Source organism: Neospora caninum, chromosome X, assembly GCF_000208865.1.
Source record: "Neospora caninum Liverpool complete genome, chromosome X".
Lineage (NCBI taxonomy): Eukaryota > Apicomplexa > Conoidasida > Eucoccidiorida > Sarcocystidae > Neospora > Neospora caninum.
Window position 1 is genome coordinate 111,309 of NC_018396.1, and position 20,349 is coordinate 131,657.

General features: G+C 56.5%; 2 protein-coding genes across 2 annotated transcripts; both read right to left on the reverse strand.

Annotated features, from left to right (window-relative positions):
- Window positions 1-1,180: 1,180 nt before the first annotated feature.
- NCLIV_044910 (Os03g0734700 protein, related) lies at window positions 1,181-5,238 on the reverse strand (the record flags this gene model as incomplete). The annotated part of the gene is made up of 7 exons (XM_003884039.1): window positions 1,181-1,449; window positions 1,818-1,916; window positions 2,453-2,738; window positions 3,178-3,336; window positions 3,793-3,842; window positions 4,365-4,444; window positions 4,682-5,238. 7 exons carry the CDS (start codon window positions 5,236-5,238, stop codon window positions 1,181-1,183), a joined length of 1,500 nt encoding a protein of 499 aa, XP_003884088.1.
- Window positions 5,239-8,439: 3,201 nt separating this feature from the next.
- NCLIV_044920 (putative mitochondrial carrier domain-containing protein) lies at window positions 8,440-16,612 on the reverse strand (the record flags this gene model as incomplete). The annotated part of the gene is made up of 5 exons (XM_003884040.1): window positions 8,440-11,348; window positions 11,713-11,838; window positions 12,178-13,324; window positions 13,559-15,492; window positions 15,706-16,612. 5 exons carry the CDS (start codon window positions 16,610-16,612, stop codon window positions 8,440-8,442), a joined length of 7,023 nt encoding a protein of 2,340 aa, XP_003884089.1.
- Between the last annotated feature and the right edge of the window lie 3,737 nt (window positions 16,613-20,349).

Here is a 20,349-nt window from a genome sequence, read left to right on the forward strand (position 1 = left end):
AGAAACAGGGAAACATTCACTTTCATCTCGTTTGAGACCCTCCATCTTCCCCCGCCGTTTTGACGGACTGTAACTTCAACTGTACAGATGTATAAACAAGCGTATACATAAAAGAACTTACGCATATCGTGCTACGTAAGTGGATCAATCGCCGACAGTTACGCTAGGTATGCAATGGAGCATAACTGCGTGAATATGTGGATTTGTATTTGTTTGCATGGCGCCACACGCATGTTTGTCTATAAATGTGCAAGACATGGTCACTGTATAGAGTGCTCAGCGTGACAGTTTCCCGGCTGTGGTTTTCCGCGTAACCGAGCCTCGCGCATTTTGAATCGGAAAGGCTTTGTGTTTCTCAAGCGAGTTTGCCTGGTGTTGAAGGCGGAACAGCGAATGAATGCCTTTGAAACAGGCTGTTCCCTGCCTCTTTCGGGGGCTTGAAGAAATCGGGTTTCTTGCTGTTTCATGGAGCGGAGGAATAAAGCTTGAGCCGTGCATCCTTCCCTCTCCATCGACCTTTCGTTTGCTCTCCGCACGTACACTTCTCCGTATTTCAAGAGCTATTGGGGGGAATAAACGTACGGAACGTACAGTCAGCTATCATCTCCCACATGCGCCGACACAGTTACACATCTATTTCTACTTTGGTAAATGATCATGTACATGCGTATACGTCGCAGAGTGTCGCGATCGCCCTTTGCCCGTGCTGTTCCCTTCCAGAATCGGGCTCTCTACCTTCTTTCTGTCTCTCTCAGGCGTGTAAATAAACGTTATGCATGTTTATAGAGGCGTTCACAAAAAACGAGAGACTGAGAAAAGATAAAAGTAGAGGTAAATGGGCAGTGAGAAGCGACAAACACTGGAGAGAGGGGAACCACTGCAGGACACTTTGTTCCGAGCTGAGAGCGTGCGTTTATTCCTGCTTTGTCCCAAGCAAATGGTCTGCATGCACGTTTCTAGTCTTTTCAACGAGAAGCGAGTCTCCAGTGGTGTTGACCACGCGGGTTCCACGAGCACGGAGCGAGAGAATATCGGCGAACAGAATTCCGAGAGAGAAGGAAGAGGAACGGTAGCCACGCAAGCAAAGAAGGGAACGCCCGGGAAAAGGGAAGCAGGACCGGAGACAGGACAGCAGACTCTTGGCAGCGCAGAGAGGCTGTGCCTCGTTTTACACACCGTCTCAGCCGCGATTTTTGGGGTGTCCCTTCCGAGAGGAATTGGGAGAAGACACTTTTGATAAACCAGAAGAGAACTGGGACAGACGCAGTTTAGCGACGTGAGGAACTGAGAGAGACTGAAGGCTCTGTTCAACCGAGGGCCGAAGCGTTTCGTAGACAGAAAACATGACAGCCGACGAAAGCAGTGTCGCCAACAGTTTCGACTGCAAACCCGCAAAAAGCCCTCCTACGCCTTCCGTCTCAAGAATGGTCAAGAGACACCGAAACGAGGCTGAAACAAAAAAAAGATCGGAAACGGGAGAAGGTAAACGGAAAAAGGTAATGGGCAAAAAAGCCGCTTTCCCTCTACATACAATTTTAGGTCGAGAGGCTCATCGATATACCTTTGGAATCATCTCGCGTTCGGCCTGACTGTGTACCTAACCGCATGTGTGTCCCTAAAACTCTCCATGCGACTGTATGTACAGCCATAAAGATTTACATATATATATATATATATATATGCACACTTACAAGGCATCAGGATTTATGCAGTCTGGGTGCGGTTCAGGTGCAAGAAACAGCATCTGTTTACCACGTGTATGTATCGCTGTGTCGAAGTGCCCGACTAAGTGTGTGGTTTTATCGTCTAGACGGTACCTGAATTGTCGTGGACGTTGTGGAGCTTCGTCTGCGCTCGAGTCTTCACGACAAGGTACGGATACGTCGCCAGAGTCGCACACAGTTTAGCAACTAGGCCTGTCCCCGCATGCGCGCAGAAGGAAGACGCATCAGTGAAGCGAAATCAGACATTCAAAACATACGCAGCCACGCCTGGAACCACCCATGCGTTCTCGCACATGCATATATATATATATATATATATATATATATATGTGAACATTCTTACTTGAACCTACACTGATATGTATATCGGTGCACACTTCTCTCTCCACCTCCCCGTGTTCACATAAGACTATCTCTGTTCTACACCTGTATGTACATGTATGTATAAATAAATATCTATATATTTATATATAGATATATGTATGTAGATATATATAGAAATAAATATAGGTGTATGCGTGGGAAGCTACCAGTGACCACCTTCGTCAGTAGGCGGGGTGTGCTTCCAAATGCATCCGCACGTGTCTTTTTCAAGATTGCCTCTTTCTGTCCCTGAATGTTTCTTCACCTGTCTGTGTATCCTCGTGTGCTTCTCCAACTAAATGTCTGGCTGCTTTTTCTCGCGGCCCTACTGAGTGTTGCGTCGCAAGACGCCAGAATCGGCTTACCGATGACGAACGCCTCTCCACCCGACAGGGCGCCGCTCTGTCTTTGTGCGTTTCCTTTTTTCTGCTGGACAGTGATCGAAACCGTCTGCCGGCTTCGCTGCAAAGACGGCGATAAAGTCGCGGGTCTCCTCTGCCCAGCAACGGAGACAGAGCGGCGGGTCGGGGGGCCGGAGGCCTCGTGGGACGGCGACGCAGGCGAAGACGCGGGAGACGGAAAAGAGAGAGACAAAACAGACGGCTGCGGGGCGCTCTCTCCTTGAGATTGAACCCCGGCACGGAGGTTTGCCTAGAGACACAGGACAAACCAGAGAAGAAGGCCAAAACACAGAGAACATGTCAGCAAGTGAGCATTCGAGGGGCGACTGAGACGACACGTGTGGGCGAGAAATAACGAAAGACGTTAAAAGACGAGGGCGAAACAACCTCGCAAGGTGCGGAAGACACAGAGGCTGGAAGGGAAGAAAAACAAGAAACAAATGTGGAGGAAATATGCAATCGCGCGTGACTTCGCATCTATATATATATATATATATATATATATATATAGACAATCAAACGCAGAGGGAAGCGTTTCATAGATACATCCTTTCACATGCATGCGTCTAAGTAACATCTATTGCTCGCTCTCTCTGAGTATATATATATATAGAGAGATATTGTAGGGTTAGGTTTAAGGGAGCTAGTACTTGGATACTCCGTGAGGTGGAGCGAGTGTTTCTCCGGACCTGTATTTCTTTTATTGTCATGAGAGTGTCCTTCAGGAAGTCGTAGAGAACGAACTGAATCGCCGGATTGGAGACCAACATGAGGGCAGGCAGGAGCCCAGCAAACCAGCCCCGCAGCCCCTCCTTCCTTAAAATATATCCAAGCATACGCCAGACGTTCTGCAGGACCACGAAAACTCCCACACACAAACACACACCGCACAATCCACTTCTCGCCTTCCCAACTAGGTCATATATACTCTTTACATATGCATATATATATATATATATATATATATATGTCACTATATGCGTTCCTTCTCTCCGTATATATATATATATATATATATGTATAAGCAAGGACATGTGCATATTTCACACGTGTCGAGTAGGAGCAAGAATATGCCTTTCTGCGTATGCGAACGCCGTGCATATATGTGTACATTCTTCGACGTATCCATATCCAAGGGCAGTTGCAAGCTTCTAGTGGAACACGTATAGACGCATACGTGTGCGTTTAGGTTTTCATATGGGCATATTTTTTTCGCAGATATATCCCCACGGGTGCCAGCATCTTCTCGGCCGTTCGATGCCTCCCGGCCTTTGTCCTGACGGAAGATGTCTATGGCCGCTTACGGTTGAGCGGCGAGAAGCGTCCAGTTTGATGCGGGTGTTTGCAACCCAGACTGAAGCAGAGGAACGGAAACATGGACACGCACCGAGAAGCAGGCAAGAGCTGGATCTCGTGTGCAGCGGTGGCGAAAGAGAAGATGCACGGGGCCTCACCAGAACACCCCCATGGCGCACGGCAAGGAAAAACCGGCCCTATCGATCTCTCTGTCAGTTTCACGCAGATGCTTCTGCATGCGGCCACTTTGGTTGTGTGTGAATGCGTGAATGCTGTGTCGGATCGAGAGACAGCCGGAAGTTGGTTGTCTTTGCTAAGGAAGCGAAAGGTTTACATAAAGCAGGCGCTCCTGTGTATTTGTAGAACGGCAGTAGCAAGCTCTGAGGTAGGAGTGTTTGCGATCTTTTCCGAGGACTAGTCTCCGCTGCGCTGGACAGGTGTACGCGCTGGGGAGACGCCACGTGTTTCCACCTCAACTTTTCTTGTGCGGTTCCTGACCCCCGGGACGAGGCACGGAAGCATCCACTCCGGCCTCCCTTTGTGGAGTCACAAGGACACCGGAAGTCTTTTTTTCGCTTACAAGGATTGCTGGCAATTGTGGAGCAGATTCCCGCGGCGACGGCAATAATGACGCTGGACATGCCCATCGAACCGAAGCTTCTGCTGCAACCACACACAGCGCTGGGAGAGGTTTTCACGCGGCAGTTCGATCGAGAGGTCGCGCGTTCGCTACCGGTCAGCAGAGCAGCCGGAGAGAGACGGTTGTGGCGTAGTACACGCGCCCGCCCAGGGACAATGCACAGACCGGTCGACAGCATGGGCACAGAGAACGGCGTTTCGTTCCATCTCCCCTGTCCCCTTCTCTGTAGACCTCTCTCGTGGACGCAGTTCGCTTACCTTTTCTGGAGGGAAGCCTTCGCATAGGAATAGACGAAAAAGTAGACTCCCCAGCTGACCACAACACCCCAGAGCGAGCTCGTCAGTCCCCTGTACAGGCCTCTCCATCCTCTTCTCTTGAGAATCTGTATCGCCTCATCTCGCAGCGTCCCGGCTCCGATTCCCTTCACACTTTGCTCGGTTCGCAACACGTCCAAAGGATACACCAGGACCATGGCCACCGTCGCTCCCGACACCCCAGCCAGCGTGTGGAGAAGCGCATGCAGGAACTCGCCACGCTGAAAAACGTACGGCACGTCCCTGGGAGCGCGGTTCTCAGCGTTTCCCGCCACAGCGAGCAAAGCGTCTTGCTCGGACCGTTTCTGCGTGGGCGAAGGGGGCCAGGCAAAGTGCGGCTTGGGAGAACCCGCGACGAAGGAGAGGAAACGCGAAGCAAAACGGCGGTCGACAGGCGGCGCAAGGAGCGAAGGAAACGAGGAAGGAGAGAACACGCCCGACGGAAAGGACGAAGCGCCGCGAGGGCGCGGGGAGAAAGAAGCGCGAGAAGAAGACTGCATCTCCGACAGCAGCCTCCGGCGAGTTAGATACGCCGCAGCTGCACAAGGGAGTGCTGCCGTAGGTTCTCGACACGGCAGATGATTCGAGGGGGAAATCGACGAACGCGAAGGTGACAAAACACCGCCGCGCACGCCTGCGTTTCGGTTGCTTCCGATCTCCGGCTTCCCAGAGATTCTTGTGCGTAAGGGAGGCACTGCGGAATTCGACACAGAGGCTGAGTCAAAAAGAGAGGGCGACGAAGCAGAGGGTGGCGACGAAGAGGGCGAGGAGAAAGTGGAACACGAGGACCCAGGCGGAGCCATCGCTGCTTGCTTTCACGAATTAGGAAAGAGCCGATGTTGGGTACGGAGAGAAGCACGAATGCAAGTGGAGAAAACTGACCCTTTCTCACGGGGACAGAAAGAAGAAACGTGAATGGCCCGAGGTGCCTGGGGAGTCCTACTGGAACGGCAGACGAGCAGAACGGACCGTAGATATGCTGGCAACGACCGCGGCGCTGTAGTAATGAAATGCACATTCGCATTTCCAGAGAAATGCTCGTATAGATGATAGAGTGAAACCGGCATATGACCGTAACATGATATTTCAATATGCATACACGAATGCTGGAGGGAAGGAGTACTGTGAAGGGTAACAACGCGCATATAAACAACCCTCTGGTTGACTTGGTACGCGTTGATGGTGTGATACCTGCATATATATATATATATATATATATATATATATATTCGAAGTGCATTCGTGCTGCAGGCGGAGTGCAGCTGCACGCGGGTGTACGTAGCGAATTCAAACGCGGAAGAGGCAGAGACAGAAGCTGTGACGGGGCGAGAAGAAAACTCCGGCGTGGAGATACTGGAAGCGAACCAAGGCGACACACGAAACGGAAAGCTGCCTTGGAATTAAAGAGTTCGTGGAATCGTCTGGTTCGTGGACCCACGAGGGCGTAGGAAACGTGTACGAGCCTTCGAGTGCAGCCGGACACAAACGTATCCTGTTCCGAAACCCACTACGAAACGGCGTTATTTTTGCCGAAGAGGCGGACCACAGAAACATGCATTCAACCTCCGAAAGGAAAACGATCTCGGAGATGAGAAAATCCACGAACATTTGCAAAAACGCGCCGGTCGCGTCTCAGGCCACGCGCACAACCTGAAGGGTCTTTTCAGTCATTTTTCAACTGCTTTTTGAGAGGAACCTGTGAAGCTAATTGCACACAACTACGCTCGTAAGCACACCAACACTGGATAGATTAGACGGTCGTCCCGAAGACGAACAGCCACGTTTCGCCGCTGTAAATGTGGCGCATGTTTCCCAGAGGAGAAACATGAGAAGATCAGCAGGATAGTCTCAGACTCCCCCTCTTTTTGACACATTTCGTCGTCAGGGGAGGTGGCCCAAGACGAAAAGGCGGAAAGACTTTCTATGGCCCAGAGTAAGATGGGACAACAGTTCTTCCCTCTTGCTTGAATTTGCGCTGTCCTCCAATCTTTTGTTCCTTTTTGGCGAGAACAGGAAAGGACAGATTTAGAGACACTTTCTCCGAGGGCCTGAAAAAGAGAACCACGTTGGACACGTGTTCCGTTGTTACACGACTGTGTGTCGTTCTAGCGCTCTTCAGTTCGCAGCTGAGAGCTGATGCCAGAAACAAACAAGAGGAACAACTCAGAAATTTACCAAGGTGACTAGAGGAAGTGATATCGCTCGCCCCTGTCCTGATACACTTCTCCGCCCGTTCACGCGGCCATCTTCGGTTCTCTCTTCGAAGTAAAACGGGCAGCAAATGAGCAAGTGACGAGCACAACAGTGACCAGAGAGGAAAACCTTAAAAATCTGCATACCAAAATCAGATGTCCTATCGCCCGAAGACCGTCCACCGGTCAAAGGTTTGAAGTGGACGGTTCACGGCAGTTGCTTTCACACATTTTATCTCTCTGTACCTGTATATACCCATCTACGCGCAAGATGTGCAGGATCCCAGAACATATCCTCCACACACAGATACGGAGCGGGAAAGTGGCAGAGAAAAACAGAGCTGACACTTTGCTTCGCTCCAGGCAAGTGCTAAAGCTGTCTGTGCAAAGGTACAATCTCTGTTCGCGCTGGGAATCAGAATGAGAGGATCTTTAAAATCCAAGGGGTGCACATACATACTTTCATATTTATATATATATATATATATATATATATATATGGATCGACATCCGTCAATCTTTTTTGACCGCATCACTCCTCGATTGTGTGAAGGGATCAAGCAAGAGGAAAGAGAATGCTTTTGAAGTGATTCATCTCGTTCACGAGCCGAACATCGCCGAACTGAGAATTCGGTGAGTGTGCACCGAATGCGATTAAATGCGCCCGACTGAATGCATGTATCCTTCATGTCCTGTTGCCAGTCCTGTGTGCCCCCAATCTGTGTAAGCACGCGTCGGCGAGCTTTCTGCTTCGGAGGTGGAACCTCTCCGTGTACGTCTGTGCTGCTGCTAGAAGCCAGAAAGTGCCACGTGTTTGGTTTTTCTGGATGCCAAGCTCTCCTCTCGTTCGGCACAAACGTTTTCGTCTTCCTGGACCGTGCGCAGCCGGCACTGAACTGACAAAAAGCCTATTTACTCGTCTGTGCATGCACTGGCGTCCAGTCTGTCTCCTGTTCTCCTGCTTGCGCCAGGGGCGTCAGGCCGACCGACGAGAGGGGCTGGCCCATCCCCGTCCTCGCATTAACGGCTTTAGCAAGGACCGGTGAAGCGCAGCAATCCGAAGTTCGAGCGAAACACGTGGACTGCCTGTCTCCCAGGAAACAGGGTGCCCAGAACAGGGAGATTCCGGCACAGAAAGAGACGATAAGACCAAAAAAGAATAACGAAGAGAAGAAATGAAAAAGAGAGGCTGATGACAACAAACGAGAGACCGTGCGACTCGTTTGACCTCGGAGGAGAAAGGTGGTGAGTGGCAAGCACGGACTTTGAATGAGAACGGGATAGCGCGACAGAAGAGAAGGGGAGCGGAATGCGGGAGAAGCGACGCAAGTGCCCCATTTTTGTCTCCAACAGTTCCTCAGGACACAGCAACGACATGGTGCATGTTCTTCGCCGTCTTCCGTTATCGTCTCTCGCTCCTTCTATTTTCCCTCGCCCCCTCCTTCCTGGTTTCTCCTTGTCCTTTCCCTGCTCTCATCATCGCTCCCCGTTCCCTCGTTCACTCTTTTTTTAGCAGCTTGCCCGGCGTGGCATGGCGGAGCTCGGAGCCTGGAGGAGCTTCTGCCGAGCGACCGTTCGATCTGGAATTCCGTCTTCTCCGTCTCTCTCGCCGTTCTCGATTCCCCCTTCCCTCTCTGCCTTCCCGCGCTCTGAGCGCAGGACCGAGACGCTGAGCGCAGGGAACGACGCGAAAAGGCGGCTGGTCGCCTCTCGCCCTCTTTTAAGCCTCGCTCTCGCGCCGTCGTCCTCACTCCCCAGAGAATTGCGTCTTCCGCCGGAGAGACTCGCTTCCGCTTTCAAATCGCCGTCTCCAGAGAGGAAAGCATCCGCACTGCGGCGCGTCACGACTTGTGACAGCTTCTCAAAATCTCTCCCCTTCTCTCCTTCCTTTCGCGCCTTTCCCCCTCGACTGCGGTCCTCGCGCTCCTCGGCGGCGCCCGAAAAAAACGAGTAACACGGAGAACTGGGCAGCGACTTGTGGCGAGGACTGTTGTTTTCTTCCTTGCCTCCTGGCCCCACTCCGTTTCCATGCTTTTCGTCTTGCCTCTCCCGCGCACTTGCGAGATCCGGCGTTACGCGTTTTTGTCTCTTCGACGCGCGTTGGCCGCCCAAAGGCGCCCTCCCCGTCGGCGTGCCCCCGTCGCCAGCGAGCGGCTTCACACCGTCCGACCGCGTGGAGACAGGGCGTCTCTTCTGGCGCCTGCTAGCACACAGCACGCCCGCAGGCGGCTGTGACGGTAGACGCTGGAGAGAGAGATTTTGGCCGTGGCGCACAAACAGAGGCGAGGCGTCCAAGAAATCGGAAGTGAGACACAACCTCGAAGCTCTAGCCTGTCCACGTCCACGACAGTCGCCTGATCGGTCGCGGTGCCGGCGACCGGTGGAGCGCAACGCGCCCGCTGTCTCCACGCCCGTAGAAGAGACACTGGAGCCCAAGACAGAAGAGGACAGCAAGGCGGGATCGCACGCAGACACAGGCGCTGGCGCCCCAGCAGGCCTACGCTCTGGTTCTCGCGACCGAGCCCGAGGCGAAGACATCGGAGAGGAGGCGCGACGGGAGTCTCCACGACTTTTCCCCTTCGCTCGTCTTCTCAGAGGAGGCCGTGTCAACAGAGAAGAGGACAGATTAATTCTTCTGCTCTGTTGAAGCTTGTGCCTGTGTTCTCTTCGCTGCCGTCCGCCGCGCCCACTGAGGGTTGTTCGTGACGGTGACACCACGACGCGCGGCTTCGTGTGACCAGCTTTTTCTCCCTTTTTTCCTGTTTTCTTCTGCTTTCCGGTGGCATCGACCGGCCCGATCTCAGAAGCGCTCTTCTCTTCACTCGCTTCTTTCTTTGAATCCGGAGAGGCTCGACCAGAACCTGAAGCCGAAGATGCGGCCGTCTTCGTCTTGGGTTTCGCCATCGGTTTTGCTTCTTTCCCCTCTCGGGCGTCTTCTTTCTTCTCTTCCCGCTCTCGCGTGCCTCCACGTTCTTCTTTTCTCCCTCTCTGTTCATCGTTCCCGTCTCGTTCTTCCTCCCCACCTCTTCCCTCTGTCTCTCTGTCTTCTACGCGCAACCCCCGCCTCCGCTCCGGTGACGGCGGCCGCTGGGGGCTGGGGCTCCCCGACCGCGACCGGCGCCCCACAGGAGACACCTGGCCGGAGGAGCGCCCCGGCGTCCGCTGGCCGCTAGTTGGGCTCGTCTCCTCTGGGACCTGCAGAGCTCCTATCTTTCCGCGTGTCTTTCCGCCATCCTCACAGCTCTCGCGAGGCGCCGGGGCAGCTGAAGACGAGGGAGACACTCCGTTATTTGCATTGCACCGTGGGCTCGTCCGCCTTTGCCCCACTGGCAGACTTCCCGCGTCCACAGACACAGCCGGTTTCTCTTCTGCGGAGACTGTCACGGCATGGACATGCTGTGCAATCTCGCTTCCTTCCCCTTGCCTTCTTCTGGCCACGGACGGAGTGCATGCAGTCGCGGCGCCTACGTCCCTTCCAGGCGAGGCGAGCTTCCGAGCTCTCGCGGCGGCTGCAGCCGCCGCTGCAATGGAGACACACACGCGTCTCGAGGAAGGAGACGCAGACCGCGGAGACGAAGGCAGCGACGAGTCCTTGTCTCGCGGGGAGGACGGCAACGTGACAGAGACTGTGGGGAGGGCCGAAGCGGCTGACGGGGACACCAGTGAAGACGCGCCCGTGGCAGAAGGCCCGCCGAGGCTGCGTTTTCGCCTCTTCCACGGCGGGAGATCCTCGTCTTCCTTCGACAGGCCATCCTCCAAGGAAGGAGAGGAGGGTGAACGCGACGCTGGAGAACCCGGAGAGGCGTCGCCTTCCCCCTTTCCAGCGGCTGGGCATAAGCCCCGCCCCGAACCGCGACTCGCCGTCGGTGAACCGCCAGAAGCCGTGTCTTTTCCCGGCTGAGTTAAAGACTCCGGCGCCTGCGTAGGAATTGCCGTTTCGGAGTCGTGTTCTGGAGAAGCAACTGGAGACCGGCCTCGTCCTCCGCCTCTCGAATTCCCCGACTGGGCTTCGCTCTCCTCACTGTTCGGACAGGCGGCGCGTCCCTGCTCAGTTTCCCCCGGCGCCGCAGCCTTGCGTTCGGCTGGGGCGTTTTCGCTCGATTCGTCTTTTTGAGAATCAGAAGAGAGGGGGAACCCGCCTCTGCCTCGGCCTCCGCGCCCCGACCCAGAGGCCGCCCGCGAAGACCCGTCCTTCTCCTCCACGTGCGACACCTCCTCGGCAGCAGCCGCTTCAGCCCCCGCCATTGCTCGGCCTCGCTCTCGGCCGCCTCGAGAGACGGACGAGAAGGCTGGCGAAGACGCGGCGCCCTCGGCGGCGGGAGACGAAGCAGGGGAAAGACGCTCTCGCTCGGCCGCCATGGCCGCCACGGTAGCGCTGCGCGTCCCGCGCCGATTGAAGTCTAGAGGAATGAGGGTGCCTGAAGAGGGAGAATGCATGCAGAGGCAATGCCACGGCAGCATGAGGCGAAGAAGAAAGCACGGGGAGCGAAAGGGGAAACGAAAACGCAGCGGCGGCCTTGCGTGTGCGACAGAGAGAGACTCTGTCCCCCACGACGACTACACTACACCGCACCAGAAGCCAAAAAGACATGCTAGAGTGACACGTAGAAACACGAGAGGAAATGGGCACGCAGATGGGCTTAGAGTGGGAAGCGACTCGCCTTTGTCGATTCGAGCCGAGCTCCTTTTGAAGCCGGGAAACAGATCCAGTTGAACACCATGTATTAATATAACAAAGATAATCCGGGTAATCTGGGATCCTTCGTGAGCCGTCGTTTTTACCTGAAAAGGTTTCGCCTTCTTTGTTCGCAGCGCCGCCTGGAGCCGCCTCTCCCGAAGTCGCCTCGTCGTTCTCCGTGGCGCCCGTCGCGGGCGCTGACGCAGCAACGCCTCCCGTCAGCACCGGGCCTTGATAGAGACAGCAGGTGTGGTCCAAAGCGCACGAGAGAGCGGGGAATCAGATGAACGTCTTTCTTTTCGGGAAAGCGGAAAAGACAGATGCTTCCTCTCGCGTGTCTCTGTGTCCGATGACGTATCGATGCCTCGTGCATCTCGTCGGCCATCCAGACACCTCTCGCCGCAGATCAAATTGGGGAGATCCAGCAACACGCGACACACGTCCCCACCTTCCGCACATATCCAGATTTCATCGACGAAAGCAAAGAGGTGGCATTCCTCGGTGGACAGACACAGGATGTGTGCAAAGGCCAAGACAAAGCGTGGGACGAATCCGTCTCCAAAACTTACCCATGACGGCACCCAGCTTCTCCATGATCGAGAGCTCTTTATCGAGAGGCCTGACGCGAACTTGCGGAACGAAAGCTACCTTTTTCTTGACGCGTCGTTCACCTGTCTTCTCAGGACTGCCACTCTTCTTTTCGTCCTTCTCGCCATCTTCTCTTTTCCCGTCGCCACGCTCCCCGTCGGCAGGAGGATCCTCTTTCTCGTCTTTAACTTTCTTTCCTTCTTTGGCGGATCCAGACGAGATACTGAGGCCCTCGGAGGTTGACCGGCTCGCGCGAAGGACCAGGCAACTGCGCAACGGCGGAGGGGCGGCGTCTCTTTCGCCGCCGTGGCCCGCGTCGCTCTCTTTCGCGTCCGGGCCCCGCTCCTCACTGACCGCATTGACATCGCCCTCGGGCGCGACTGAAGCCAACGCCGGGGAGTCTGCCTCCAGAGAAGACGCTTCCGCAGTCTCCTTCCCTTCGGCTTTTACCTTCCCCGACTCCCGGCAGAGCGCCACAGACGCGGGCGAGACAGCGTCGACGGACTCCCTCGCTTCGGTCGCGGACGGAGAACTCGAGCATGCGGCCGGCGACTCTTCATCCTCGCGGCCACTGCGTGGTTCCTTTTCTGAGCCGTTCGCGTCGTCGGGGAGTCTCCCCACGTCGCTGTTCGACTTCGCCTCCGCGTCTTCCCCAGCGGCCTCCTCCTGGACGCTTCCGACTCTCCCCTCGCCCTCCGTCTCCGTCTTCTCGTCCGCTTCCTCGCCGGATTCGTCTGGTTCCTCGGTGCCCGCGTCCACGCCGTCTTTCTCTTCGCCCTCTTCCCCCCTTCGCAGCGCAACGGTGTAGTCCTCCTCTTTGTCCATCCAGGGCGTGTGCAGCTTTTGCGGAGCGAGTTGCAGGCGCGGGTCCGCGGCCGAGGCGGGGTGCGCGGCAAAGGCGTGCCTTTGGAGACACGGAAATGTGCGAAAGACTTCCGCACAGAGGGGACAGTGGAAGTGGTACTTGCGCCCTCGCCGCGGGCCGCAGGAGAGCTTCCCGCCTTTTGAAACGCCTTGAGACAGGGAGGAAGGCGAAGGCGGGGCCGAGACCGACGAGGAAACGGCCCCAGCCGACGAACCCGATTCAGATACAGACCCCGTGCTCCCTGCCTTGAGTGAAAGGTCGTGCTGCACAACAAGCGAGACGCCACACCAAGGAGAGACATACACGAAAGAAACAGCCGCGCACAGACGCGTGGCTCTGTATCTTGTAGACGGTTCTACAGAAAACTACACATAAACATATATATATATATATATGTATGTGTATATGGATGCAACTGGATCTATACCGTATGCGAAAGACTCTTGCATGGCTCGCGTATCTCTGAACGCGGCGAAGCGTCGAAGAAGTGGACTTACGCGGCGTCTGCAGGGGAAACAGACATACCCCCCCAGACGTTGGCGTCTTCGCCAGTGGCACGTGAGGTAGTGCTGAAAGTTCGCCCAGTACGCGTCAGGGGGGTGAGCCTGCCGATCGCATAGAGGACACTCGTAGCGAAGCCAGTCTTTCCTTCCCGACAGAAGCTGCGTCTCTTCGAGGGCGTGGAAGCCTTCGATGCGCACGGGCAAGACCGCAGCTCGCACGAGTGCCGGGACCGTCAGAGCAGGGATGTTCTGCACTCCCTCGGCAGCGCGCCGCAGCTCTTCGTCCGTCATCGGCGGTCCCTCGCGGAAAACCGGTGTCTCCTGGTCTTCTTCCGGCTCTTCTTCCGGCTCTTCGCTGCTCGACGACGTCGCGTCGTCCGTCGGGGAGACAGCGTCTGCGGGAGCTCCAGACGCGGGAGATTTCCCCACAGACGAGGGTGAAGACGGTCGTCTGTGGGCCGAGGCCGACGCGGTCGACGAAGTGTCTTTGGCGCGCGAAGAGTCCTCCTCCTCTTCCTCGTCCAGGCACGAGCCCGCCGTCCGCGGGTGTCTCTCCACGTAGGAGACAGCGGAGCCGCGACGCGCGCCGGTTTGCCCCGCCGCCGGGTCCAGACTGCGGCCTCCGCGTTTCCTCTTCGGTCCTGCAGTCGAAGGCAAAGCGCGGGGAGGCGACACGCGTCGTCCAGTTTTCGCGTTCACGCCGCCTTGAATCTGGCGTTTCGCCTGCGCCTCGCTGCCTGCTTGCTCCTGTTTGTCTCCCTCGCTCTTTCCGACCTCGAGGCGTCTTCCAGCAGGCGATGACGGGTTACGCGCCTCAGCGCCCAGCCGCCCGCGGCCTCGGCTTGGCCTCGCGCGCACCGGAAGCGAGAGACTGCGACTCGCTTTATCTGTCCCTTCCTCCTTGTCTGGTTCGGCGTCGAGAGCCTCTTCTCTGTCTTTCCGACCCCGCTGCGTAGGCCCCGTCCCCACACCGACAGCGAGCGAGGCGACGGCCTTCTTATCTGCGCCTTTCTTCCGATGCGTAGAAGACTCATCTTTCCGCTCCTGCCTCGCTTCCTTTCTCCCGCCGCTCCGTTCGTCGCCTTCCCGACCCCGCTTTCGCTCCAGTAGCATCCGAGCCTGCTGCGCGAAGGCCGCTGCAAAGAGAGCGGCCGTTTCGCCCGAGCGTTGCCCGAGAAGGGACGACGCGACGGCGGGAGAAGGGAGAGACGGGGCCGGCAGAGAGTCGCCAGAGGCGCCGGACGGGTGCTGTCGCGGGGCAGCGAGACCGAGAGAAGAGGAGAGCGACAAAAGTCGGTGACGCAGGTCAGCCGGGCCGATTTGAGGTCCAGGAGAGGCCGAACGAGAAGGCGAAGAAGGAAATCCCGCCTTTCTGCTGGCCGCGCCTCCCAGTCCTGAGCCCAGCGAAGACGCAAGAGACGCGAGGAGACGCTGGGTGGCCGAGTCGGCCGCAGACCCGCCCGCTGGCGGTGCCGGAGGCGGCGATGCCGGGCGACCGGCAAATGGCGCAGAAGCGAGAGACGTCGGGGCAACGCCTTTCTCCCGAAGGAGCCGCTGGAGAAGCGCGGCTACTCGCGAAACGCCCGGTGCGCCTGGTTCACCCTCTCGGCCTCGCAAACTCTCCAACAGAAGCCGCGCCGTGGCGACCTGCTGAGGAGGCAGAGAGGGTGGCGGCGAGACAGGAGCCGTCACGGCCGCTGTCTCCGCTGTGGGAGGAGACTGGACGGGAGGGACAGAGGCGCTCGGAGTGGCGCTGAGAGGAGGAAAAGGAGCTAAAGACGATGGATTCGGCCCGCCCGAGGACCCTGGAGCCGAGTACGTGGAAGGAGACACCGCGGAATGCCCTTGAGACTGAGCGGAGAGAAGCGCAGATCGGAAGAGCTGCGCCAGCAGCGCGTCGTTGCCTGTCCCCAGCGAGGGGCCGCGCCCTGGAACGAGGAAGGAAGGCGGCGAGGAAGGCGAAGGAGACGGAGGAAATGACGAAGGACGAACACTCGAGGCAGACGCAGGGGGAGACGAAGCAGGGGCAGAAGAAGAGGGGAGAGAAGAAGAGGGGAGAGAAGAAGAGGGGAGAGAAGAAGAGGGGAGAGAAGAAGAGGGGAGAGAAGAAGAGGGCGTTGTGTCTCCTAGAGCAGGTGCACAGCTGGAGGGAGACATCGAAGGGAGATGGGGAGCCAAACCCCTGGGCCCGAAAGCAGGGATCTCTCCGCGGGCGTTCCCGTGCAGAGCCTGGAGAAGCAGACGGAGCTGCTTCGCCGCATCGGGCTCTACGACCGCAGTCGCGCCTCCAGAAGCGGGCTGGCCTTCCAGCGGCGACCGAGGGATCAGAGAGGCCAGAGGCCCAGAAGCCTGCGCAGAGGGAGGAGGGTGTCTCGCGCCGCGGAGAGGGAGAGAGGACGGTCGAGGGACGGGCGTCTGCGTGGGAGGCGAAGATACCGGCGCAGGGCCCGCCTTCGTGTTGGACGATGGAGCCGCGCTGCCTGGCGTGAGGGCGTCCGAAGACGAGCAAGGCGGCCGGTCTCCATCCTGTTTCAGGCGCATCTGTTGCTGAAGAAAAAGCTGAAGAAGCATCTGAGCCGATGGGCTGATGCTGTTTCCCCTCGCCTCGCCAACCCCGGAGACTGTCCCCCGACCTCCGGAGGCTGGACCCCCAGAGGCTGCGCCTCCAGGGAGACTCCCCAGGGAGACGGAACGCGCCGGGTGCTGAGACGAGTCGTTTCCCACGGCGTGTGCGAGGCCAACAGGTACATTTTTCTGTCCCGTGGCTTCGCCGCCAAGGAACTGTGCCTCGTCAGCTGCATCTTGCGATAGAGGCCGAGCGGCCGATGTCGGAGGCAGAGACGCAAGAGGTGGAGTGGGGAGACAGGCAGACGCCGCGAGGGTTTGACGCAGGCTCTCCTGACGCGAGAGAAGGAGACGAAGCTGCTGAGGAGAGACCGACGGCTGCGCCGGGGGACAAGGGACAGAACGGGGCGACTCTGAAGCGTGGCGTCGCGCCAGAGTTTGCAACTCTTGGAGGCGCTGCGCAAGCGAGGAGTCTCCCTGCATGGTGGAAGGGACAAAGGTGAAAAGGAACCGAAGGGGAGGAGAGTCCTCGCGCGCTGCCTGCTAGCTCCGCCCAGCCATCTCGGGGCAGAGACAACTAATCCTTACCAATGGGCTTTCCGGCTGTCTCGCGCGTTTTCCCGCTCGGAAGACAATGTGGGATTTGCACACGGCAGAAGGGAGAAACCACTGAGACGAGAACTGCCTGTCTCGGCAGCCGCTCCCGGTGGGACAGTCACACACAAATTGTGGGAGACTGTGTGTTCGAGCGGCCACGAACACGCACAGCCACGAAGCGTCTCGTTTTCCTCCGCGAGAGACGGCGCCACGAAAAACGACAGAGAAAACTCCCTCTCCGCTCACGCGTTCCTACACAAAAGATTCTGTCTCTGAAGGGGGAGGAAGAGAGAGGCGGGGCAGGGGCGCCAGCGACCGAAGAGGAGAGAAGAGCCGAAAGCGCTCCGCTGGGCAGCACGGCGGGAGTGGACCGGAGAGAAGCCGCGCGTAGAAATATACGGAAATCGAAAGCGACGAGGAAGACCGTAGAGAGAAAGAGAGGGGAAGGAACAGTGAGGAACAGACACTGAATGGGAGCGAGACGAGGGGCCGAACGGGAGCAGTCGTGAGAGCGATTGGAACGGGTGAGCAGGCGCGAGTCCTGAGGAAGGGAGAGAAAAGAGGAGGCTGGAAAAAGTTGTTCAGACCCGTTTCCTCGCGTTTTCGCACTGCTGTGTCTTTCCAAATTGGAGACAACCGCCGTCGGAGTCTCGATTCGCCCGCGGGTTCTGGGAAGCCGCCCCTGAAATTGGCGGGGAAGACACTGGACGAAAATCACAAAGACGAGGAAAAGGAACAGAGTTAGGGTCTGTGCGTTTGCTCAGGGCTTTTTTCGAAAAGACCCGCAAAGACTGCGCACATTCGCCATGTGATGCCTACACAGCTTCCCTGGCTAACGGCCGAAAAACGAAGCTGTTTCTCGCGGTTCGGAGCTCTCGCCAAAGACAAAAACTGATTGGGAAAGGCACTTTTATTTCCCCTCGGAGAGGCAACAGGGTTCCAAAAGGCGGGGCAGTCGGCAAAGTTGAAAAGCAAACGCCTTCTCCCGAGAGATTTGCATGTACATCTTCAGGGTCGTCTCTGTGCTTCACATGTGTACGCTGTTCCGTGCCGTAGCCGCCGGACACGAAAGCGAGGGAAAAGACGCGGATAGTCGAGCGCGAAACGTGCGAAAGCGTTTCTAAAATGCAGAAATTGGGATTAACCCTCTTCGCCGCGACGTCAAACCGTGGACGGATATAGTCCAGAGTCACACGAGACTTGAGAGCGACCGGGCGACGAGGCGGCAACATCGGGGGTGAGAAGCTAGGCACTCTTCTCTCGTGTCGATCTCGGGCATTCTTCCCCTTCTCGGTTCTCTCTGCTTCGCGTCGTCCTTCCCCGCTAGCTGGCTTCGGGCCTTGTTTCGCAGACGTGTATCTCCCGCCTCAAGGCGAAGCATCGGCCACGCATGTATGCCTGTCGACAAGGCACAAAAAGTGAACGCGTACGTTTTCTCAGAGGCTCTGCCCGCGAGGCTTTTTATCCCGGAAAAAGCCTTCCCCGTTCGAATCTGGATACGCCGCCCGAAGGCCCCCAGACCAAGCTGCTCGCCTTCCCGGCGCGGCGATATCCTTACAAAAGATCTTCAAGACAGGGAAGAAACCCGTGAAAAGAGATCCTAGAAGACTGTGGCAGGGCCGAGCGATACATCCCTGGCCTTTCTGTCCTAAATATCCACGTTCAAGCAGCAAATGAACTGGTGTGCAGTGTGGAGATTCCCGCGGGGCAACGCTCCGCTCTCTCTCCTCGCGCGAACCCTCGTCTGCGCGCAGCGTCTGTGCGTGTCTTGATGAGAAACGGGTTTGTTCCGAATTCGCTTCCTCCTGGGGAGTTTGTATTGCCCTTTTCACCTCGGTGAAAATGAGTCAACGCATCCTCGGCATTTGCAGAACCGGGATTTCCCTCTCGCGCCGCGATCTTTTGCGTCTGCTTTGCATGAGTCTTCTCGGTACAGGCAACCGCGCGGGAGTGACGCACTCTTTTACGCGGCGCTGATACTTCTTGCTTCAATTAAAAGGGAGAAGCCTATACGGTGTGAAACACTCTGCAGCCTCTCGGCCCCTCTAGCTCGACACTGTCACTCACTTTGGATAAATATTTATGTCGATTGAGAACAACACAGAATAAAATTGGATTAGGACAGCAAAACGCGCTGCAACGATGAGGTATATGGAAAGTTTCGGGTGTCCCAAAAATGCACAGTTAAAACTTGAAGACAGAATATTTCCAATTCGGACCCAAATCACTGATGCCAACACACAAATTTATACATACATACTCTTTTATAGTCGGTCAATGCCCACGACATGGCAACATGCCTTTCTCCCAGGCGGAGTGGTGCCTCGTTTTTCCCTGCTCGCTCGCTTGCCACTGCCGTACCAAAATGCTGGACGTTCACCAACAACACAACGAGACACACAAGGCGTTTGTCCGTGCAGCCCGGGAGATCCCAAGCTGCTCCGGACAATGAGACCAGCGAAAGAGTTGCCTACGATACGGACTGCTGACACATGCTCCGTCCAAGCGCCGTCCACACTGCGACGCCTCTTCACTTTTTCCGACGTTTCGTGTCTGGGTTCTTCGGTATCAGTGAGAATAGGACGCAGACTTTACCCACACGCGCCGGCAGTTCGATGTGGAACATCCGGTCCGTTACTCGGGAAGAGTAAGGAGTCGGTACCCCAGAAGTGTTGTGCAAATCATCGTTCGTGAAATATCTGGTGCCTCTCCCCGCCCTTCCACGCGACAGAAATGCATGTGCAGGTTTCTGCTGTCCTCTCGCTTGCCGTCTCGCAAGTTTCAGTTTCCGTGCGCTGTGTCAGTGGAGGTTTTGTTGTGCCGTCTGCACTCATCTGAGCAGTCGGGGCACCACCATACACGGCGGAACCCGGTAAGGAGACGGCTGCTGCGTGTCCTAGCAAACAGAAATGTATAGATTGATGCCCAAACGTGAATTTGCGCGTGTATCGAAGGAGAGATAGACTAGCAAGATTCTCTCCTTTTTCCCGGCAGGAATGTACTCTGTGAAACGCCTCTGTGGTGCGTCTAACCTGCAAAGCACTGATGCGCAGGAGTCCCTTGTCTGATCCCGTCAAGTTCAATGCGCTCGAGCCTGTGCGCGGAAGCAGAGACGAGGTGATGAAAAGTTTCAAAAAACGCGGTTTGAAAAGAAATGCGGGAAAGATGCAAAAAACGGCACAATTGCACTCAGAGAAACCACGTACCAACGCATAGGTTCTCGGCACTTTCGTTGTCCTTTTGAGACTTTCTGTGTGCCCGGTGAACAGTCTTCTCTCCCAGTGCCTCCGGCCTCTTTCACAACATTTCAAAAAGAACCTGAAACGACACGTGGAACGTGTAGACGCGAACCAAATATGACAAATACGTGCATGCACACACGGCAAGCGGAGGGAATCCCCTGGATACACAATTGCGGAAGAGACATCGAAAGACGCACGAGAACGCTCACACACGGGCTGCCCCAGGGCGTGCGTCTGCAGGTTCAGCGTAGCCTTCCGTTGCACTTCTGTTTCAGTCTGGTCTTGTCGTTCAGAGCCTTCGCGGCGTCTCTCGCTACTCTCCAGAAGAAAACAGCCTACACTGTGGACATGCGCTCCCTTCCCCCCCCCCCCCCCAAAGAT